At 46.5% G+C, this 24085-nt stretch overlaps 1 protein-coding gene and 1 pseudogene across 1 annotated transcript; one reads left to right on the top strand and one right to left on the bottom strand.

Moving 5' to 3' along the window:
- Positions 1 to 10292: 10292 nt before the first annotated feature.
- On the bottom strand, positions 10293 to 18339 carry LOC149338226 (uncharacterized). Its single transcript, XM_089550720.1, has 2 exons — positions 18307 to 18339; positions 10293 to 10886 (listed from the first exon to the last, which is right to left on the bottom strand). The coding sequence occupies exons 1-2, from the start codon at positions 18337 to 18339 to the stop codon at positions 10293 to 10295; spliced, it is 627 nt and encodes a 208-aa protein (XP_089406846.1).
- A 2943-nt stretch (positions 18340 to 21282) lies between these two features.
- LOC149338225 (uncharacterized) lies at positions 21283 to 23127 on the top strand (annotated as a pseudogene).
- The last annotated feature ends 958 nt before the right edge of the window (positions 23128 to 24085 follow it).

The raw sequence follows: 24085 nt of genomic DNA, 5'->3' as shown, positions 1-24085 counted from the left end.
TCCTCCCTTCCTGTACAGTGCGGTTCGGGTGTCCACCGAGGTGACAGAGAATTTCCTTTCCTCAAAAAGCGTTGCGTTCAAAGGGCAAGGCGTCGCGCCGAACGGGCGGTGGCGTTCCGTGGACAGCGTGGCAGCGCTACAACACGTTGTCGCGTTCCACTCCTAAAGGCGAAGCTTGAGCGTCATTAATTAGCAGTTAATTAGTATTTAGTCATTAATCAGTGATTAGTCACTAATTAGTAAATTGTCACTACTTCATCATCAATTATGTGAGTTGTAATGCAGTGGTAACGTCACCAGCGTCATATAGGCAAAGTGATGCGGAAAACGCTTTCGCCTCTACGCACTTTACACACTTTCGAACGCGTTGCATATACCTTCTTGTCAGGCCTGCGTCTCGTCGTGTCCGCGTACGCTTCTGCATCGTCCGCAGATGCATACACGCTCGCGGAGTATTCGAGCGCGCTGCATATACATTTGTGACAGTTTGTGTGGTGTGTTGAACGCTAGGCCCATTTCAAGATTTTACCTACTACCAACTGCAACGAATGCGTTGTGCCCGTAAACATTTTATGCTTACTCTACTCTCAGTTACGGGAGAGGCAGAGATTTTGTCGCCGCCTTCTCTTTTCCTGCCGGATGAAAATAAGTCGGCGTGTAGTCAGAGCACCAATTCCACACCTCACAATATTTACTTCCGAAGGAAATTCAAGTTAAAAGCACTGTAGCACTCACAAATAGGGTCTTGCAGGCCAGTCTACTTAATTACAATAAAGCTTTTATAAACTACCACCTTTGAAATTTCTCAAACACACACTGCGAACAGCACCAGCTGGGGCATACATGCTTTCGCTTAGGGCTGGTTGTGTGGCTGCTGCAGAGCTTGCTCATCGATTTCGCCAAAACGACACCTTGAGACTCTGGGTCAGGCTTAGATAAAAAACGTCATTATGAAAATACCAGAAATATAAAACTATAACTAAACTTAGCATGCGCAGTGCGTACTCAGCGATTGTTTCATATAAGGTACAGTCTTTGTCAAAAGTGTACAGCCCAATGTGTCTGCTTCTGAGCCTTGCAGCGCAGCTCCTCTTGCATACTCACGAACCCTACTCTCACGAAGGCGGGGGGAGCTTAAGTCCTCAACCCTCCCGAGCTCAGGGCTGTCAAATGTGCACAAAAACCTCGCTACATGGCTTGGAAGCAAACCCCTTGGACTGCATATTTTTGGCAAAGACTGTACATGTGTAGAGTTCAGTACGATAACACATGTCCAAGCAGCACATTTCATCAATACAATTGTTTGGTTGTAGAGCGAAGAATTGGACAGATCGCCGTGCGCCATGGTCTTGTGGCCCACCCGTGCGTGTCAGGTCCAGCTGAAAAACGCGATACGCTAATCAGCAAAGCACGAATGTGGACTCATTGATGTTAAAGCTTCGAGCAAAGAAAAGAAAAGAATGAGTAGAGATTGCGATTAGTAGCAAGTTCTGATCTGTAGAGAAACGTACCCGGGAGCCATCAATACAACAGAGGCAAAAGCACCGCGAAATTCCAGCCATATTAGTTAGGGGCGTTTTTCGTTAGGAGGTAAGGGCGTTTTCTCATGAAAGCTATATATATGCATTAATTTTTGTCACCTGCCTCTTCACGCAGCAACAGTGCAGCTAGTTTTCACGTCTCTTTTTGTTTATTTGCGATAAAACCTAAATCTTACTTTCATCGCGTCATCTCTTCTATCCTAATGTGTCATACACGTATTTGTGACCGAGTTAAATTTTAGTAGCATAGAAATAGCAAATTTATTTATAGTTTTTCTGTTGAGATTCTAGTGAGTGAGACACTGTATGCCGACGATGTTTTTTGCGAGTTTGCGAATTATGGGGGCTAACAGCGTATTTAATATCTTCCCAGGTATTGAGCATGTAACTGCGCTTCACAAATCAACATTTCCAGCCTTTAACAGGCAAACCTTAAACTGCGGGGCTGCCGACAGCAACTTGGAACATGAAACGGCTTGCTCCAGATAGTAGCTTAATGTCAAATGTTATGAGTACAGGTTTAATCTGCGGACGCCAGAGTGTAGTCAACGCTCTTTCTTTTGACAACCATGTTTTTCGTGCTTTTTTATCGCATCAGGTGGAGTCAAAAAATATCCTTGGTGTGAAATGAACTGCGTTCTGACTTATGCGAAGGCACATTTACGCTTAAAATTATAGAATTATACTGTGTGCAACTGTCAATATTAGTGGGTTGAAGCATTAAATTAACTGCAAGAACAGCGCGCATTATCCAGGGCGGATGATATGGCATGTCTGGAACAACGCGACAGCACCACATTAGTTTTCTAGCGCATCGTGCTCATGGGAAAAGGGAAAGGCTAAAGGAGAGCGTGGCCCACTTGTCCGCTAAGGAGGGTTAGATCGAGAATGTCAAGTCGACATATCTAGTCAATGGAAACAATTTCGGGGTGCCACTCTTCCTCCCTGTGGCTGCTACATAATTCCTTCTATGGGCCACCCGATCCACTTCGGACGCATTCAACACCTTCTGCCTCCGTCAGGCAGCGTACACGTGCTCTCATTCCCCCTTGTTCCTACCCTCTTCTACCCAACCTCTTACAGATGGAGGAGGTCTCTCTCAGGGGGCTTCATGTGGGAGTGGCCCTTGCACCTGCAGTTCGCAAGTAGTAGCGAAGTTTGGTTTGTTGGGGTTTAACGTCCCAAAGCGACTGAGGCTATGAGAGACGCCGTAGTGAAGGGCTCCGGAAATTTCGACCACCTGGGGTTCTTTAACATGCACTGACATCGCACAGCACACGGGCCTCTATAATTTCGCCTTCATTGAAATTCAGCCGCCGCAGCCGGGATCGAACCCGCGTCTTTCGGGTCAGCAGCCGAGCGCCGTAACCCCTCAGCCACCGCGGCGGGGCCAAGTGAGAAGATTCCTGCGCCGGGGCAATGCCCTCACTGCGGACCGCCTGCTTACGACACCGCTGTGCACGACCTGCTGTGGACATGCCCAGCAACTTCACTGGTGAGCGCTGACGTTCTCCAAGCGACCGTCCTGCCTTCCATTAATCACTTGACTTTCTCTTTGTGGTTGAAGAAAAACATTTACTGTCGAAGTTTATGTGAATTTTTACACATAACCGGACTTCATGCTTCTTTGTAACGTTTCATAACGTTCTTTATCGACAACAAATTTTCTCTCGTGTTTCAATTTCAGCGTAACAAATAAATAAATAAGAGTGGAGCGACTGGTCCGTCCGCCGCATGCAGGAGGTGAGAGGCCTCCCTCCCTCCCACTTGACTTGATTCGGTGCATGTTAACAGCGGCATAGCGCCTCTCCGATAAACGCTGGGAAATACGATGTGCCAATGTCGTATCGATGTAAATGCTCCTAAGGATAGTTGTAAGCCACATTAGTCTGCGTTCAAAACCTCCCATTGAATTCTCTTCTTCATGTTACGACAGGCAAAAGCCCGTTAATCTGCTTTTTTTTCACAGAAAGTTAGCCATCTTTGCTTCGCAGCTTGAAAATGTGGGTGAGCGCTATTTGTTTCTTTCTGTGTGACATATTGTAGCAGCACTTCCGGGGAAATTACTTAACGACAGCTAGCCAAAATGCCGGTCCGAGCTTGTATCATCAAGCCAGCGATCTCGCGCCGCGCGCTAGCGGTGCGGCTGCCGCCGCTGCTCATGTTCCTCTTTACAATCACCCCCGGGCTGAAGGAGAAGCCATCCTGGCGAGTCAGGGAGACGACAATACACACGGGTCATAGTACGGCTTCAGCCCTGAGACATGAGCAGTCTCGCGGCTACGTGGGCGTTCATCTGTGGCCGGTGTCACGGGGTCGACAACGTAGTTGACCGGGGAAGTGCGCTCTACGATGCGGTAAGGTCCGTGGTACTTGGGGAGAAGCTTGGAGGAGAGGCCGGGTGTGGTAGACGGCACACGAAGCCGGACGAGAGAGCCGGGTACAAAACTGTCAGCAGTGTGGCTTGTGTCGAAACGGATTTTTCGACGCCCCTGCTCGCCGGATTTTAACGACCGAGCGAGCTGACGGCACTCCTCGGCATGCTTGGAAGCCCTCGAAATAGTGGTGCACTCAGACTCGTCGGGCCGGTATGGAAGTACTGTGTTGTTCGGTAAGGAAGGTTCTCGCCTGCAGAGAAGAAAGAACGGCGAGAAGCCGGTGGTGGTCTGCGTGGCAGTGTTGCAGGCGTAGGTGATGAACGGTAGGATCCGGTCCCAGTCAGAGTGGTCGGAAGACACGTACATCGGCAGCATATCGCCCAAGGTGCGGTTAAACCGTTCCGTCAAACCGTTAGTCTGAGGATGGTAGGCCGTGGTGGTATGGTGAGTGATCTTACACTGTTTGAGAAGAGATTCCACGACCTCGGACAGAAAGACGCGTCCACGGTCGCTCAGCAGTTCCCGGGGCGTTCTATGGCGAAGAATGAAGTGATGTAAGATGAAAGAGGCAATGTGTGGTGCCGTATCAGCAGGAAGAGCCGCGGTTTCGGCGTAACCCGTGAGGTGGTCGACGGCTACAATAACCCTGCTGTTGCCAGCAGCAGTGTAAGGAAGGGGGCCGTAGAGGTCAATCCCAACTCTGTCAAAAGGACGGGAAGGGCAAGGGAGAGGCTGCATCTGGCCGACTGAGTGGTGAGGAGCCGGCTTGCGACGTTGGCAGTCAGGGCACGAGCGGACGTATTTGCGGACGTAGGTGAACATACCGCGCCAATAATAGCGGAGACGGAGTCGCGTGTACGTTTTAAAGGCACCGGCATGAGCAGACTACGAGTCGTTGTGAAACAGGGCGCGGAATGTCGACCGCAGATGGACAGGAACGACAAGCAACCACTTCCTGCCGGTAGAGACGTAGTTTCGGCGGTACAGCAGACCATCACGAATGGCGAAGTGAGCAGCCTGGCGGCGTAGGACACGAGGCACGTGTGCCGCCGAGGAATTTGAGAAAAAACGTACAAGAGAAGATATCCAGGGGTCTGTTTGTTGCTCGCTGCCCATGGTATCTGTTGGAAACGACAGCGAAGCGCAACCGACTGGCGAGTGGCAGACAACGTCTGGCGGCAGTGGAGAGCGGGACAAAGCGTCGGCGTCCTTATGTTTTCGGCTGGAGCGATAGATGACATGGATATCATATTCTTGTAGGTGTAGGGCCCAGCAAGCGAGGCGGCCTGTAGGGTCTTTCAAGGAGGCCAGCCAGCACAGAGAATGATGGTCCGTGATGATATCGAAAGGGCGGCCATAAACGTAAGAGCGAAACATTCCGAACGCACAAAACAATCGCCAAGCATTCCTTCTCGGTTACGGAGTAGTTGGATTTCGGTTTTGTCAGTGCACGGCTCGCGTAGGCAACGACATACTCGGGAAATCCGGATTTACGTTGCGTAAGGACAGCACCGAGGCCAACGCCACTGGCATCACTGTGAATTTCAGTGGGACCACTGGTGCCGAACTGCCGTAAAATGGGAGGCGCTGTGAGCAGCCGGCGTAAGGTGATGAAGGCGTCATCGCAGTCGGGTGACCAATCGGACAGGTTGTTGGCGCCCCTAAGAAGGTTCGTAAATGGTGCGATGTTAGAGGCGAAATTTCGGACGAAACGTCGAAATTAAGAACACAGGCCGAGAAAGCTGCGAAGTTCCTTCAGAGTCGACGGCTTGGAGAACTCAGCGATGACACTATGTTTGGCTGGGTCAGGAAGCACGCCGTCTTTAGAGACGACGTGACCTAAAATTGTCAGTTTTCGGGCGCTAAAGGGACAATTTTTGAGATTAAGTTGGAGCCCCGCGGCAGTTAAACATGCCAACACGTGCTCCAAGCGGTGAAGGTGAGTCTCAAAATCAGGCGCGAAGACGACAATGTCGTCTAAGTAGCACAGGCACGTGGTCCACTTCAGGCCGCGTAAAATGGAGTCCATCATTCGCTCGAAAGTCGCTGGGGCATTACAAAGGCCGAAAGGCATGACGGTAAATTCGTACAGGCCATCTGGTGCAACAAAAGCCGTCTTGGCACGGTCAGACTCCGCCACAGGGACCTGCCAATACCCCGAACGCAAGTCTAAAGATGACCACGAGTCTAAAGGAACTCCGCACACTGGAGGCAGTCAAGGGCGTCATCGATTCGCGGCAGCAGGTAAACGTCTTTGCGGGTGATTTTATTAAGCCGCCGATAATCGACACAGAACCATATTGTGCCATCTTTTTTCTTCACAAGGACGACAGGAGAGGCTCATGGACTACTGGATGGTTGAATGACGCCTCACTCAAGCATGTCGTCCACCTAAGTGTTGATAATCTGGCGTTCGGCTCCCGAAAATCGGTACGGGCGTTGACGAAGCGGCAAGTGAGCTCCAGTGCCGATCTCGTGGGTCACGGTAGACGTGCGGCTGAGTCGGTTTTGAGCTGCGTCGAAAGAAGAGCGAAACTGGTTCAGTACGTGAAGAAGTCGGGCGCGTTGCGGTGTGGCAAGACTGGCGTCGACGGAATCAGCAAAGGCCTCGTCTGTGGCCAAAGCGGGAGATGCGGGCAAAGTTAGAGAATTAGTAGCAAGAGAAAATGATTCGGCGCAACGTTCGGGATCGAGCAAACAGTCGACGGGCTAAATGTGGCCAAGGCATTTGCCACGGAGAAATATGCAGGGGCTGAAAAAAAGGTTCGAGATCGGGATGAGGCTGGAGCAGTCTTGAACAGTGAGCACAGCGAATGGCAGAGGCAGACCGTGTCGAGAGATGAAGACGTCGGATGGAGTAAAGACGACGGCGCCGTCATATGGGGTGAGGCAAGAGACAGAGACAGGAACAGATGAGCATAGAGGAATCTCTATGTCGTCAGTCACAGACAGTTTGCCCCACGAAGATGACTATCAGGCGAGGTAGCACTGCACGGAAGTGGAGCTCGGCACGAGCGCAGGCGATGAGGGCCTCATGTTGGGAAAGAAAGTCCCAACTTAACTCATCAGAACTTAACAAAACCTTTATTCAGAACTTCTCGCGCACATCAAACAGCACACATCCCGTTCCACTCCGGTATAATTACCCTGCTATGCCTCAAATTTTCATCGATACATCTGGTGTTGCTAAACTTATTGATGCCCTAAAACTTCATTCATCGCCCGGTTTTGACTGCATTCATGCTAAATTTTTAAAAAATACAATTTATTTATTTATTTATTTATTTCATAAATACTACCGACTGCCCTTTGGCGGTCAAGGCAGGAGTGCACAAAGAAAAAAAAGAAAAAATTACATAGTAACAACCAAACAACAGCAACAAAGGGCGATTACAGTACGAGAACAAAATTCAATAAGACCAACGGGAAGCAAAAAAGTACAGGCAAATCAACCGACGTCAAACAAACTAAGTGAACAGAATAAAAACAAGGAAATCGAAATACACTGTGTACTAGACGCGCTACTGCGATACATGAGCCGAAACAGCAGACAAAAAAGATTCTGAAGATACCAGGTTGGTGATATCGCTTGGCAGTCGGTTCCACTCGGAAATGGTGCGTGGAAAGAAGGAACAAGAATATGCTTTTGTTCGGCATCGTGGCATCAAGATAGTCCGTTCGTGTTTGTTACGGGTGGGGCGTGTTGTGTTGTATTGCATGTAACTCTGAAAATTCAGTTTTGTTTTATTATGTATGATATTGAACAACATTTTTAGTCGGTGCTGCTTTCGACGGGATTCAAGCGTGGGAAGCCCAGATCTGTTGAGCAAATCAGATACCGAGACCTGCCGACCATAAGCGTGGTAAATAAACCGGAGTGCTTTCCTCTGGACGCCTTCAAGAATTTTTATATCCGTTTTTGTGTGCGGATCCCATACAGCGGCGGCGTATTGGAGCACTGGACGCACAAATGATGTGTATGCTGTCAGTTTAGTTTTGCTCGTGCAATGCTTTAGGCGGTGCTTTAAAAACCGAAGTTTTTTGGACGCTGCTGAGACAATGGACTGGATGTGTACGCTCCAGTTCAGGTTGGATGTCATGGTTACCCCAAGATATTTCACCTGAGTCACTGAGTTGATCGGAAGGCCATTGATTTTGTATGTGCATTGGAGCGGTTGTTTCTTTCGTGTTACTGTCATTTTTCCACATTTTGAACTGTTTATACCCATTTGCCAAGTACAACACCAGCTGGAAACTGCTGTTAAGTAGTCGGTTAGGAGTGCCTGGTCTTCGACTGATGTGATACTATGGTATATAACACAGTCGTCGGCGAAGAACCGACAGCGTATGCATGAGTTGAAGGACAGGTCGTTCAAATAAATAAGGAAGAGAAGCGGCCCAAGGACTGAGCCCTGGGGAACTCCTGAAAGTACTGGCGCTTTTGTGGAATTAGATTCAGATATCTGAACAAACTGATGCCGCTGTGTAAGGTAGGAATCTAACCATCTTACTACTTGCCGATTATTTAACCACCACCTTATTTTTAACAAAAGATTGCCATGCGATACCCGGTCAAACGCTTTTTCGAAGTCAATGAAAATTAAATCTACCTGTCCATTATTGTCTAGCGTCATCATAATTTCATTTGTAATATGAATAAGCTGCGTCACTGTCGACAAGCCTTGCCGAAACCCATGCTGGCTTTCAATAAAAAAACCGCTTCCCTCTAGGAATGAACTTATGTGCTTGAAAATAAAATGTTCTAATACCTTACTGGACGTACATAACAAAGAAATTGGCAGCTGTAATTCTTCACGCAAAGCTTGTCTCCTGATTTGTGAATGGGTACCGCCTTTGCTGTTTTCCAATCGTTTGGAATTTCTCCTGTCCTGAGACTTTCAGTAAATATAATGAAAAGGTATTTAGCGCACCACTCAGCATATCTGTACAGAAAAGCGTTAGGGATATCATCTGGTCCAGAGGATTTTTTTGTGTTCAACTCCAATAGAGCCGAAACAATACCCTCCTCGTTAATAATTAGGTCTGGCAGATTGAAATGGCTAGTTCGAGATTCGGAGACTGAGTTGCTGTTACTCAGGAATACAGAAGAAAAGTGCTCATTGAAGGCAGTTGCTAAGCAGAGGGAGTCGGTAACAACTGTGTTGTTAAGGAGAAGTTTGTTAACCGGGTCTTTTTTCTGTGACAGATGCCTCCAGAACTTTTGGGGGTCAGTTTTTAGAAAATTGTGCATCTTGACATTAAAAAAGTGGTACCGTGAAGATTTTATTTTTGAACGCAGTTCAGCCCGAAGAGCCGGCAAAGCACCACCAACTTTATTGCTTGACCTTGATAAGCGCTTCACGCGACGTTTTAACTGTATGATCTCGCGTGTTATCCAGGGACACGCCATTTTCAGCTTCTTATGTTTAAGCGGCACGTACTTGTTGATACATTGATGAACCGTACTTTTGAATTCTAACCACAAGTCGTTCACACTTGTACGCCCATCAGTGTATTTTTTGGCAAAGGATTCATACGCAAGTTCAAGCTGATCTAGAACGCTTTCATCCTGAGCATTGTTGAAGTCGCGAAACACTTTTCCTGCCTGATGAACAATTACTGGTCGCAGCAATTCGCTTTTAAAGAGCACCGCTTCATGGTCTGATATTCCGGGAAAGACATCTGTCGAAAAGCCCAATTGACTAACAGGGTCCGATATAAATACTAGGTCAAGAAGAGAACTGGTATTTTCTGTAATGCGCGTAGGTTTCTGAACAACCTGGTTTAAGTTATAGTTGAAAGCAATGCTGAGCAAAGCATCCGAGTTAGCACACAAAGTTTGATCGCACAGAGAATCCCAGTTGATGTTTGGCAAGTTAAAATCGCCGCATACGATAACATGGCTATAGCGCTTTGTATGTTCATTTAAAAAGTCGTGCAAGTTGTCCAGTACAGAAGTATCAGCATTCGGTGGTCGATAAATAACACCTATTAAAAGACTAAGCTGAAGAAGACGGAGAACAACCCAAACCATTTCAGTGTTGGTGTGATGCGGTATCACCGTATAGTCAATGCCTTTCTTTATCAGAATAGCGACACCGCCCCCTCTTGAAGTGCGGTCGCGACGAACGATTTCGTATTGATCGGATGTGATAACTGCATCATTCGGAATTGCATCATGAAGCCATGTTTCTGTCAGAACAGCAGCGTCAGGATCGTGTGTGAAGAGGAGGCTTTCAAGTTCGTCGAATTTATTTACTATGCTTCTAGCATTAATGTTAAGCACGGAAAAGGAATTCAAGGATGTCTGTGTTCTTAGTGCTCCTGAGCTCTGTGTGTTACTTTGTGCGGACACGAGTTTGGAAACAGACCATCACTTTGGAGCGCAGGGAACTCTTTCATTGCGAGCGTCGTCCCATCGATACAGTTTGCCGTTTATTTTTATTTTGTCAAACTTGAGCATGACCTTCTCTTCTTTCAACCTTTGCTGTTTCGCACTTTCCCAAAGCTTCTTTCGTATTGACTGAACGCGAGGGGAGAAGTCCTCGGATATACTATAGCCTGAGTTTTTCAGATTTCTACAGCTTTTGAGAATTCTCTCTTTGACCCTCCCGTCAACTAACTTAAAGATAACTGGTCTGCATTTGTCCTCAGCTGGCTTCCCTATTCTGTGGATACGCTCAATAGCCACATCCGAAATTTTCAACCGGTCCAGAAGAACATCCTTGCAGACCATGTTCTCAAGGTCTTGGGGCGTTTCGTCCTCGGTTTCCTTAACGCCAAACACAATTAGATTGTTCCGCCTGCTTCTATTCTCTAGGTCGTCTACTTTCATAAGTAGACTGTCGACAGTTTTTTCCAGTGATTCTACTTTAGAGGTGTAGTCAGTAACCGTTGAGGAAATATCGTCTAGCTTCTTTTCGATAGCAGACAGTCTCGTGTTAGTAGAGCTTGTATTTTGTTTCAGCTGTTTAAGATCTTACATTATTGTTTGCAGCATTTCCTGTGTCGAAGGACCTGGGTTTGGTTCTACGTCACCACACATAGCAAGCACGTCAACAAAACAATGATACATTGCTGTAAGGAGCGTAACTAACGGCCGTGGGCACGGCAGAAGCAGTAGGCACACATTGTCACTGCGGTAAGAGTAAACAGGCTGTTTTTCTCTTACCTGGACAAAAAACAGGAACGGATTTGTTAGCCGCATGGTTCCAACGCCTCCGCCGTGCCCACTGGTCGCGAACCGGGCAGAAGCTCCTCTTTTATGTGCTGTGACTGGTGACGTAGTCGATGGTGGCGTGCGATGCGCATGCAGTAGTGGTGTCCAGTTGCGCAGTTCTATCAGTTTGGTCTTCGTGATGCATTCCGATGAAGAAATCAGGCCGGAAACACGATGGTCGGTCCAATTTCCAGTGCTGTCGTGGTACGCCCCCTGTGATGCGGGTTCCACGTTCACGAAAAACACGGCCTGGACAAAAAACAGGAACGGATTTGTTAGCCGCATGGTTCCAACGCCTCCGCCGTGCCCACTCAATTGCAGCAATTGCCTCTAGCTCCTTAATACAAACAAAGATTTTTCAGCAGACTCTCGATAATTCCATTCTGCCAACACAATGGAAAGTCGGGAAGGTGGTTCCATTATTCAAATCAGGAAATCGAACCTCCCCTACAAATTATCGCCCCATCTCGCTTACTAGTACTTGTTGCAAACTATTAGAACACGTCATTTTCACTAACCTTGTGAACTTTCTCGAGTCTAATTCCTTTTTTACACCCGCACAGCACGGCTTTCGGAAGTCATTTTCTTGCGAAACCCAACTTGCCAGCTTCACTATAAAACTTCATCATATTTTAGATCGCGCATCAGAAGCTGACTGCATTTTCCTTGATTATTCTAAGGCATTCGACAAGGTATGTCACCGCTTATTATTTTTAAAGCTAACCCAACTGAATATCGACTACAACGTTCTGAAATGGATTGAATACTTTCTTCTTAACCGATCGCAGTTCGTTTCCGCTAATAATTTTAACTCACCTTTCAGCGAAGTTTACTCGGGCGTGCCACAAGGCTCCGTGCTCGGACCCCTTTTATTTCTTATTTACATCGACGACCTCCCTTCCATTGTATCATCTAACATTCTTTTGTTTGCTGACGACTGTGTTGTTTTCCGCGAAATAAAATCCCCCGACGATGCTAACCTTCTTCAGCCTGATCTCTCTAATATTTCTCTTTGGTGTAATGAATGGCTTATGGAACTTAACACTAATAAGTGCCAAATTATGCGAATATCAAGAAGTGCCAACGCTCCGCCTGTATACTACCTAAATAACGTTCCCTTAGAAGCGGTTACTTCATATAAATACCTGGGTGTTCATATTTCTGCTGACATTAACTGGAAGCGCCATATTGAGTACATTGCTAACAAAGCTAACCGCATGTTGGGCTATGTCCGCCGTAACTTTTCCAAAACTCCGTCTTCCTTAAAATTATTGCTTTATAAAACACTAATACGTCCTAATCTGGAATACGCCGCCGCCATATGGGATCCCCATCATGATAAACTGATAACTTTGCTTGAGCTAGTTCAAAATAACGCTGCACGCTTTATCCTGTCCAACTTTAACCGTACCGCAAGTGTAACAAGCATGAAAGCTAATCTTTCTTTGCCTCTTTTAGCATCCCGCCGGCAGATAATTCGTTTGAGCCTCTTTCATAAGCTATACCATCATCCCATGCTGCATGATGCCCTCATTTCCTCCCCCAGATACGTGTCAAACCGCATTGATCATCGTCACAAAGTTGGCATTGAAACGTGTAACACTGTAACTTCATTTCAGTCTTTCTTGCCTCGTACATCACGCGAATGGAACCGCCTTCCCGCAGATATCGTCGACATAAGTGATAACCGGCATTTTCGTTCTGCACTAGCTAACATTGTATAACAGGAATATAATCTTTGTTTTGTATCATGCATTGCATCTGTTTATGTATCTTCATGTTTTGTAACCACTCCCCTCTTTAATGCCTTTGGCCTTGAGGGTTCAATAAATGAAAATAATGTCATGCGAGCACGATGAGAGAACGACGAATTCAACAGTATATAAAGAACCGTGAATGATGGGCCGGGCTGTGCAGGCGGCTAAAGGCAAGATTCGCTGCGCATTAGCTGTATGAAGCGAAAATCCGGATAACAGCGTCGTCACTTTGCGAAGTTTTCGGCACAGGTTCTCATTCATCACAGAAACAGCAGCGCCAGTATCGCCAAGCGCCAAGGCGGTATGGCCCTCCACAGAAACGTCGAGCACATTCGCTGGGGAGAAACGAGGCCTTGAACTTGTCGCCGATTAAACAATTCTTGCCTCGGGAACTGCGGCAACTAGTGTTCCTGGCGCATAGGGGAATGAGGACGCAGTGGCGAAACAGAACGGCACCGCGGGGATGGCGAACGGCGGCGACAATACGGGCGGCGATCGGAGGCATCAAGCTGTTCGGGAGCCGACGGACGTGGCGGGGGCTGTGGTGCCGCGTAGACGTAGGTTCTGGGGTCATCCACGGGTGGTGGCACACGGCGTCGGCAGAGGCGCCCAGGGACACCACATGCATAGCAAATGGGCAGGTTGTCACGGGAGCGCCAAGGGTTGACACGAGCAGGAGGTGGTCGGGTTGGAAAAGCAGGCGGCGGCGTCGGAGGGTAGAACAGGACAAACGGCTCGGCTTTTGGTTTTCGGACGGCATCGCCGTATATGAGCGGCGCTGCAGCAGGAACCGGCGGACGAACAGGTGGGAGCTCTTCGGTCACTTGCTCGCGAATCACAGTTTGTAGGGTCGGATCCAGGTTGGAGGGAGGCCCCTGCACGCCGTGAAGAAGTGACAGCTGTCGAGCCACCTCCTCACGTACAAAGTCTTTTATCTGGTCAAGCAGCGAGCTGTGAGAGGTTGTCACAGCGAAGCTGGAAACCGAGACAGGCTGCACGGAAAGTGGTGGCACCAGGATGCGCTGCTTGCGGAGCTCATCGTAGCTCTGACACAGGTTGAATACTTAGGTTGAATCGGCAACGATGGTAGGGTTCCGGGCGATATGCATCTGAAATGCTTCAGTTTCGATGCTTTTCAAGACATGCTTAATCCGGGTTGCCTCGGACATAGACGAGTCTACCCTTGAACGGAGGTTGATGACATCAACGATCTAACTCGTGAACGATTCTCCCTGCAGCTGGGCTCTCACTCGCAGGCGCTGTTCAGCGCGCAGCTTGCATACTACAGGGCGCCCAAAGATGTCAGAAAAGGCTCTTTTGAAGGCAAAGCAGGTGGTAATGTCTGCGTGATGGTTCCTTGCCATAGGCTGGCCACTTCCGATAGGTAAAAAAACACGTTGTTCAGTTTCATCGCGTCGTCCCACCGGTTGTGCCCGCTTACCCGCTCGTAGGAGACAAGCCAATCCTCCACATCGTCATCATCGGACCCACTAAAAATGGCTGGGTGCCGCTGTTTGGAGAGCGCCAGGGCAAACGGCGGGCGTGGGCGAAAGGGAAGATGACTGGCTTGTGTCGGTGGACATAGCTGAAGGGATGGTTCTGCTACAAAACTCAAGGACATTGGCCAAAGGCTGTACCCAGCACCTCCACCAAATTGTAGCAGGATTTCCGGGGAAATAACGAGAGCTAGCCAAAATGCCGGTCCTAGCTTCGATCATCAAGCCAGCGATCTCGCGTCGCGCGCTAGCGGTGCGGCTGCCGCCACTGCTCGTCTTCCTCTTTACAATATATCTTTTTTTTCCTCTCGTAGAGTGATTCTAGTGTGGCAGGCAGCGTCACTTGCCCTTGCTCCCATCAACTGAGTACGAATTCATGAATTCATTTGCCTGCTCTTCTTTGTTGTAAAACTCTATGTGCGCTGTGATTATATCGTGTTGTTGCAGAAATAGCGGATACATGAACTCTGAGCACCCTTTTGACGATGGCTGTGTGGTTTTGGGCCGGACGCAACGGTGTTAATTTGTACTTTTTATGTGAAGTGAAAGGTTACTTACTGCCTTTGCATAAATCATTTCTTTTTAAAATGACAATTTTCCGTGTATACAAGCTAAAAGCATCTCTTGTGCCCCATACTTTATTAATAATTGAACATACCAAAGTCCTTCACCTCAGATAAATGAATTAAAGAGACAAGTGTGCGGCAGAACATAATCCTTTCTGAAAATATTTCTGCTAACTGTGACTGGAAATCTGACTTCAGAAGTTCCTGCCAGCTCTTTTAAATCTCTTGCCCAATTTCACCCATTTTGCTTGGTTCAAATTTTGCAACGCATTTTATGAAACCAGAAGGGCATTTTCTGCATCTATTTATTGTCGCAGTAGCCTCACGAAAGCAGTTGAAGCCAGCAACGCACAGACGTCACCCCTCCACCTTTCTACCTGAACCAAGTCGATGTGCCTACGTGGCCTAGTTGATACCCTGCCTCGCTGGCAACCGAACGTTAGTGAGTTTGAATCCTGACTGTAATTTAAGCAATTTTCGTTCCTGTTAAATTGGAGCATATACCCGGATATGGCTTTTGGAAACAACGGCGTCGGCACGACGACGGTTCTTCCGGAAGCCTTACTGCTCTCGCGCTTACAATGTCTTCAGCCGGGGTTAAAGATGTGTGCCAAAACTAGAGGCTGTGTTCGTATTGCGTTTCTCGCGAAGAACGAGCATGGACGCATTCTTTTTCCGAAGCCTGCGAGAAGAATCCCCGCACATAATGGCCAGCGTTCATTGTCATGTTACGGGGAAACGACGACGCAGCCTCATTATAGTTTCCAAGACTAATACCCGTCCACAGGACTATACCTTGCAAAATGGGGTCTGGTTCACACAGTTTCTGCGAATATTGCTTAAAGTCGGAGGCGCGTGGAGAGGAGGACACCTTCTAATGGACACAGTCTAATGGACTAAAGATTAATCCGAGAAAAACAAAAGTAATTATTTTTCGGCCACGAAACAAAATGGTGAATCTACAACAAGTTGTTCAGTGCGAAGGGGAAGAAATTGCTATTGTTAAGGAACATAAAATTCTAGGAGTCACCTTTTCAGAAACATTAACGTGGGATTCACACATTGACAACATGTGCACAAAACTTTGTAGAACAGCCGGCGCCTTATCGCGATGCCGTTCTTTTCTCCCAGTTCATATTAAACTTCAAATATACCACGCCTTGTTCTCGTCATATATTAATTATTGCAATTTAGTATGGCTAACAACTACTAAAGGGAACATTAATCAGATCCACATGTTACAAAAAAAGATTGTGCGCAACATAGCTAACATTGACCACTTTTCTTCTACTCAACAGTATTTCCGTCAGTACAATATCATCCCGATACAAAATATGTATGAATTTCGCATGTTGCGCTCATTTTATGTTTCATCACGCCCTTTCAGACAATTTATTTCTACAATCGCATCCCTTCAACATAACAGCAATAATGCATTTACACGTAGCATTGATTTGTGGCAAATTCCCCGTTTCCGCACCAATTACAAACTACAGTCCCTTAAGCACAACCTCCCGTTAATTTTAAATAAACACTCGCAATTTACCAAACCCAGCCTTAACCAGTTGCGACAGTACTTTTTATCCGTATAGATGTTCTGGTGAATAACTGTTTTCCATTGTCCCAAATATCTTTCTTTATATTTTTGTTTCACATCATACAATCATTGTAACCACATTATATAACTGTTTGTTGTTTTCTTGTGCTCTGTTTTTCTCTCTTGTGTTCGACTGATGTTATTTAATTTGAATGTGTTGAAATCATTCATATGTATGTTTTTTCCAGTTTTTACATTACTTCAAAACTGTACACACGTTTCTACTTGTTACCGCATTTTAGACGTTTTTCTGTGCTGTGTGTTTAAGTATTGATATTTTTATGTTCCTTTATTTTGCTGTTTTTCAATGTCTGTATGACTTGCCCTGCCTTGTATGCTGGGCCCTGGGCCTCGTCAAGCTGACAAAAGCAGCTTTTAGCCCAGGTGTCCCACCAGAATTTTTTTTTTTTTTTTTCTGGAAATAAACTGAAACTTACTGCCTTGTTACTCTGGGTAGCACCGCCGCGGTGCGCACCGAGGGCTCCGCTGTCACCAAGTGGTCCGCACCTTTACTATCAGGTTTGTCCGTACATGGCCAAAACGAGGTATTCAGCTTGCTCGAATAGGCAGGCGCATACGAAGGCCTATGCTCGCACGTCGCTCATAAAAGCCCGCTTGCATGCCAAAGTTGTCACTAAAGAGTTTCTGCGAATTCGTGGCCAGAGGTGACAAAACTGCTTTGTTAGCACTCTGCAGAGCTCTTGGTCTATTGTCATGGACTTCGAAATGAATCGCAAATGCGCGTACCTAGTGTTGTACGTTTTTTTTCCTAATTGTGGTTTCACAACAGGTTTCAAGTTCCCGATGTATTGCCCGCAGGTGATAGTAGATGGAATAACCTTGTTCCCCTCGTCTGACGTGCCAACAGCCGATTGGCAGAAGTTAAAGAAGATAGAATTTAAACCCAAAGCTAGCCATTCCATGATGGAATGTTTCATGTTTTGGGAAGGTCATCAAATAACCACGTCCAGTAATATGATAGATACAAATGTTAGTTTTCTAATATGCCCTCACAAGGAGGCTCAAGGGCAAGGTTGAATCCATTGCAGGAAAATATTATCCAATGCTTAATTCAACCACGCCGCAACGCTAAGTTGCGCATTGTGGTCATTCATGTTATAGGTGCGCTGAAATGAGTATCGACAGTCTGAAAACTATGCGCGCACAGAAATTCATGTGTTGCAATGCATAAATTTTGTTTGCGCCGCGCACTGAGCGTGTTCTTTGTATACCCAATCTTAATTATGTTTGCGAGGATGATTTACCATCTCCAACTTGGATGCACAATCTCTCTCTTTGCAACGAGCGGCTCGCGCTTATATCTCTGCGGCGCACACTGCGGCGCCGCCGCGTATGCGCTGGTCCTACTTACTGTTGAGCACTTTACATGCACGCGGTGAGGTACCCAAGTGCAAAAGCATATGACTCCCACTCCTGCCATTCGTTATTCTGTGAGACGGGGTGATGCGTTTGACGCAAATATGGAGCAATGCGAAAGGATGTATTCGGCATTGTAAATTACAAACAAGGCAGCCAGGGGTTTGTTATTGAGTACTCTGAGTTTACTTGTCCCAGATGTTCAATTGCTTTTCGGAAGCAGATATGGTCATAGCGAACTGGTATGTCAGGCATATAAGACCACTTCACATGCCCCTGCTATTCGCGTGTTGTATGCAAGGTGCAGCATGAAAGCCCGGTATGAGGTAAAGCGAGGAACATGCCGTTGTCACCGCTGTGCCTAAGCGTCCTCACAACAGAAGAAACCTGCCGGTACTTTGGACTCATGCCGAATTTCCTTTCTTGCCAGACAGCGCGATGATGCCCACGCCAATTTATTGCAATCAGGTGGCACACACGGGAACAAGACACCAGCGGCAGCCAGTCGTCGCAACAGAGGAAACCCTGTTTATGCACAGAATCCCTTCTGGTACGCCCTGCGGGCCAATTATCTTCTCCCTGCGAGTCCGAGAGAGGCAAGTATACGAGGAGAGGACGCACTAGACGATGGCTACACAAAATCGAGAGAATTCTAGTAGTACACCCACCGTTGAAAAATATTCACCTATTCATCTTATTCAGTGCCGCGGCGGCCTTGCATAGTAAGTTTCGTGGCATCACCACTGTAGGGCAATATATTGCCATAGCTGCGAAATATTCGTTCGTCTCGTTCTGCTATAACTTGATAACAGACGGTAAAAATTCTATAACAACAGCAGGCATCAGGGGAAGTGGCGCTTAAACAGCTATCTGCCAGAATTTGCACACACGATGTCGACATGAAAGAAATGTAATCAAACATTTTGTGCCTTCTCAAGAACTGTCTTGAATACGTTTTGGATATATGACTGAAAAATTGCAGCTTAAATACTTCCCAAGATGACGACACAGAAAAAGCACTTCGCCACTGGAACCTTCTCTTTTGTCGTAGTCGTGACAACCAGCCCGAGACAAGGTAAAACTCAGAAACGAAGCAGTTGGAGGTTTATGCCGAACACCTTGAGTCCTCGCTTGAATCAACAGAAATTCAAAGATCCCATTGGGTTGATCTATATAAATAAGATAAACGTATAGATATTATATTTACGTTCGCGATGTTGAAGAAAAAATATCATCATCTGCAGCAGCCTGACTACACCCACTGGGCGGCAAACACCTCTCCCATGTCTTTCCAAGTAATCCTGGCGTTTGCCAGTGGCCGACACCGTATCCCCGCAGTCTTCTTTATCTCATACGCCCACTTATCTTTCTGCCGCCCTCTGCTACGCTTACCTACTACCGGAATCCACTCCATTACTCTTAAGAAGCAACGGTTATGTTTCCTTCGCATTCAGTGCCCTGGCCAAGCCCACTTCGCCCTGTTGATTTCAACTAGGATGACATTAACCCGCGTTTGTTCTCTGACCCACTCTGCCCGCATCCAGTCACTTAGGCTCACACCTATAATTTTTATTTCCATACCTCAATGCATTGTCGTTAACTTAAGCTTAACCCTTATCGTTAGCCTTCAAGCTTCTCTCCTATGAGAGGTTACTGATAAGGTGCAACTGTCGTGCACTTTTCTGATGAGCGATATTCGTAAGCTGCCACTCATAATCTGAGAGAACCTCGTATATGCGCTGCACCACATTCTTATTCTTCTAGTTATTTCTATCTCATGGTCTCGATCAGCGCTCGCTGCCTGCTCTAAGGACACGCTTTTCTTTACCACCCCTGTCAGAAATCTGTCTGATGGTGGTTATAGTGAAACCACCATCATGGTGGATTACTGTACTGGTTATGGTGGTTGCACCAGCATGGTGGCCAGAAGGTGGAACACTGGCATGGTGGACAGATGGTGTAACCACCACCATGGCGGTTATGGAAACAACGCTACAATGCAGCCGACCAATTTGTTCCGCTTCTGCCTGTTCCAGATCGTGACCATCTCCAGCACTAGCACCGACGCGGCGCCTTATCGGTGTTGCGATGGTTTTCTGCCACACGTGCTGCAGCAAGACAAGCCAGCTCGAAGTGTCGTGTGTTCCGCCCATTTTCTGGATGCCACGCCGGCGCCAGTTACCGCGGCTCTTCCCGGACTGTTGACCGCAACTGCATCGACATCATCAAGCCCGCTCTACTTAAGCAACAGGCGACGCCCGCAACAGTTTAGTGGGCATGGGAACAACGCTACAGTGCAGCCGATCAATTGTTCCGCTTCTGCCTGTTCCAGGTTAGTTACACATCTTCTAAGCGCTCCAGTAATGCATTCGTTGTTGTGTTCCCGTGCCCACAACTGCTTTTGAATCATGTGCATGACTGTTTCTGCGTAATGAAATTGCTGCTGTGTGGGGATGTCGAGCTGAATCCTGGGCCGAACAAAACTGGTGCCGCGAAGAATGCCCAGTCGGTTCAAGACGCTCCGGACAGCGGAAGTGAAGCGGTTTTAGCATTGCTTCATGACCTTAGGGACCGTTCTGCTAATATTGAGGAAGGACAGGGGCGTATATTTAGTTCCTTGCAAGACCTCTCAGCCAATCAGAAAGAATTGAGCGGACAGATTGCAGACCTTTCGATACGCCTTAATTCTGTTGAAGATAAACTTGAGCTTCCAGATGAAGTTCGTGAAGATGTGGCGACGGTGAAAGAAAATGCTGAAAGAGCACTGGACGAAAATGAGAAGCTTAAAATCCGTTTAAGCGATTTAGAGGACAGGTCTCGAAGGGAAAATGTGGTGTTTTTCAATCTTCCAGACGTATCGACTGAATCATGGGCTGAATCTGAGAAAAAGGTACGGGAAATTATTGAAGACGAAATGTCTGTAACCTTAGCTGAAATACTGGTCAGATTTTCACATCACAAAATCAGAGAAAGAGTTTTCGGTGCAAAGACCAAACTGAAAGATTCAGACGTCTCGATTAGCGAAGATTTTTCTCAGGCCACCAGGCATGCGCGGAAGAAACTTGTTCAATTCGCAAAGCAAACTGAGACCGAAGAATCATTTAGCCTCCGCTACAACAAGCTTATTCTTAAGAAAAGATGTTACGTGTACTGCCCTATAACTGATAGTGTCCTGGAAAACAATTCAACACGTGTTGTAACCAACTCAAGCCCTTCAAGCCATTCTTCTCCAAGATAACTAGATAAGGATGTGCATCGACCTGCGCAAATACTTAGAAATATTTCTATCCTTTTCACTAATATACGCAGTGTTTATGTCATCGTCACAGCTTATCCTGCACCGCCGATACCATGGGGGCTGATATTATCGTACTAACAGAGACTTGGCTCAATGAATACGTGCTCAATAGCGAAATATTTTCCTCACAAAAGTGTTACCATATACAGGGTCTGTTCTGAAAGTAGTAGGACTGGTTTTTTCCTTGGCGAACGGGCGGACAAGAGGTAATCTGCGCGTACAGGATCGTTGAAGGGGTATATTGGGAATGCTGGGGAAAATCGGCAGTCGGCTCTCAGCCGTTGAAGAGAGGAGGTCGCTTGTACTGTGAACCCCTGTCGAAACGTCTCGTCACGCAGAATCGTCGAGCGTTTACTGGAACAGCGATACGCGATCAAATTTTGAGTAAGTCTTGATAAAATGGGCAAAGAGACTCACAACATGACTAAGTAGGCCTACGGTGACGCTTCCATGGGTAGATCAGGTGTTTTTTGAGTGGCACAAGTTTTTCTGAGAAGGTAAGGAAAGAGTGGAGGAAGACGACCCCTCCAGACGCCCTTCGACCAGCAAGACCAACAAAATGTGTAGCGAGGGAAACATTTACTTAACAGTGATCGTAGAATGAGTATCAGAATGATTGCTGATGACTTGAGCATTCCTCAAACCCAAGATTTTGAGATCGTGACAGAAAACTTATCCATAGGAAAGCGTCCGAGAAGTTGGTGCCGGGAGTGTTGTCAGAGGAGGAAAAGGCCAACCGGTAGGATCTTCATCATATGAATGAGGACCCCGCTTTTTTGCCCAGAACAAGGCGGCAGCGCTGCCTCAGCCCACCTACAGCCTCGACTTTGCCCCGCCAAACTTTTTTCTATTCCCGAGAATAAAATCGACGCTCGAGGGGAAACATCACGTATCGGTAGAGGTGGTTCCACAGGCCGTGACGACGGAGCTAAACAGCTTTCTGGTCGAGGCTTTCCTGGAGGCGTACGAAAACTGTACTATTCTCTTGAATGAATTTTGTTTAAGAAAATTAGTCGCACTACTTTCAGAACAGACCATATATTTCATTGTGACCGCCGTTCTGGCCGCGGCGGCGGCAGTTTAATCGCTGTATCTGAGGATATAGAATGCTTTGAAGTTAACCTTGATACTACTCTGGAGTTCATTTGTGTCCAGATCAAAATTAACAACAAAGCTCTCCTCTTTTGTGCATGTTACCGTCCACCATCTACTACCGTTGGCTTCTGTAATGACTTCCATGACATTCTTAACATAATTCAAATAAGGTTTCCTAATCGGCCTATTTTTCTTTTTGGTGACTAACTTTCCTGCCATTAACTGGTCAGACAGTCATTTAGGCAACGATGGATCATCAGAATCAGCTAATTTTTCAGCACTTTGCTCCACCTTTTCATTAACACAGGTAGTCACACAACCTACAAGTGTGACATCTACAAGCTGAAGCATATTAGACCTTTTGCTAATTAGTTCTTCAGACCTTGTTTCCGACGTAAGCTACTTGCCAGGTTTAAGCGATCATTGCCTACTCCTTATCGAATTAAGATTACCGTCCAACAAATCGCGAAATAAAACTAAAACCATTTACGACTATGCTAAGGCAAATTTTACGTCAATTAATGATGGCCTTAAGCTATTTTTGGATGACTTTCTCATAAAATCTGATCAAAGGTCTGTTAATGAAAATTGGTGTTTATTTAAGAACAAACTGCATGAGCTAACTGAATTGCATGTTCCTCGAAGAATCATCACTACTAATGGCAGGTCACCATGGTTCACCCGGTCATTAAAACGCCTTGGTAACAAAAAAAGACGGTTATATTCCAAGGCAAAGTCATCGGGAAAACCTGAACATTGGAGAGCACTCAGAGGTGTGGTTGAGGAGTACAAAAATGCGTTAAAAATAGCCAAGGAGCTATATTTTAACGTTACTCTACCATCACTTTTACTAACTGATCCAAAAAAGTTCTGGAACGTTGTCAACGGTTCAGACCAGCCATCAGTATCTCTTCTCGATGCACAATCAAATCCCATCCCTATTAGCGACAGTGCTACGGTACTTAATGAAACTTTTGCTAAAGCATTTTATCTCTTCTCAAGCACATCACTACCGGATTATAATGGTCACATCACATTCCCAATAGATCATATTCATTTTGATTTTGAAGGCATCATAACTATCATAGATCACATGGAACTATCCTCTTCTTGCGGTCCAGATAATATCAGCAGTAAAATTCTGAAAAACACTGAAGTATATTCTGCCATAATACTGTCAAAATTATTTCAGCAATCCCTACAAGACGGTGAACTCCCAGATGACTGGAAATTGGGTAAGGTGGTTCCACTCCACAAATCAGGCGACAAACACCTTTCAGTTAACTATCGACCAATATCATTAACCAGCATTCCTTGCAAGATAATGGGGCATGTCATACTGTCTTCCCTAGCGAACTTTCTTGAGTCATCTTCGTTCTTCAACTGTGCACAACAAGGTTTTAGAAAATACTTCTCTTGCGAAACACAATAAGTCTTACGAGCAATATTAACTTCATACTTGATCATGGCAATGAGGCTGACAGTATTTATTTAGACTTTCGCAAAGCATTTGACACAGTGTCGCACAACTTGAGTGTATTGAGTATTGAGTGCTTGAGTGTATTGAGTGCTTTTTGTTTAACCGATTGCAGTATGTACACGGTAACGGCTTTAACTCGTCATCCATTCCTGTGACCTCCGGCGTCCCACAAGGTTCTGTCATAGGCCCTTTGCTGTTCCTTGTTTATATTAATGACCTGCCTAACAATGTAACATCTTCAGTAGGACTCTTTGCGGACGATTGTGTCGTTTACCGCAAAA

Source organism: Amblyomma mixtum, chromosome 6, assembly GCF_055824585.1.
Source record: "Amblyomma mixtum isolate Tamu chromosome 6, ASM5582458v1, whole genome shotgun sequence".
In the NCBI taxonomy this organism is placed as follows: domain Eukaryota; kingdom Metazoa; phylum Arthropoda; class Arachnida; order Ixodida; family Ixodidae; genus Amblyomma; species Amblyomma mixtum.
The sequence above is the reverse complement of the archived record's forward strand: the minus strand, read 5'-3'. Positions and strand labels throughout refer to the sequence as shown.

What these genes read in the sequence shown, in the direction of transcription:
- LOC149338226 (XM_089550720.1), bottom strand. Translation starts at nt 18,339, where the DNA reads ATGAGTCCAAAGTACCGGCAGGTTTCTTCTGTT. An exon ending in ACCGGCAGGTTTCTTCTGTT is followed by an intron (nt 10,887 to 18,306) that starts GTGAGGACGCTT and finishes GATCTTAAACAG; the next exon opens with CTGAAACAAAATACAAGCTC.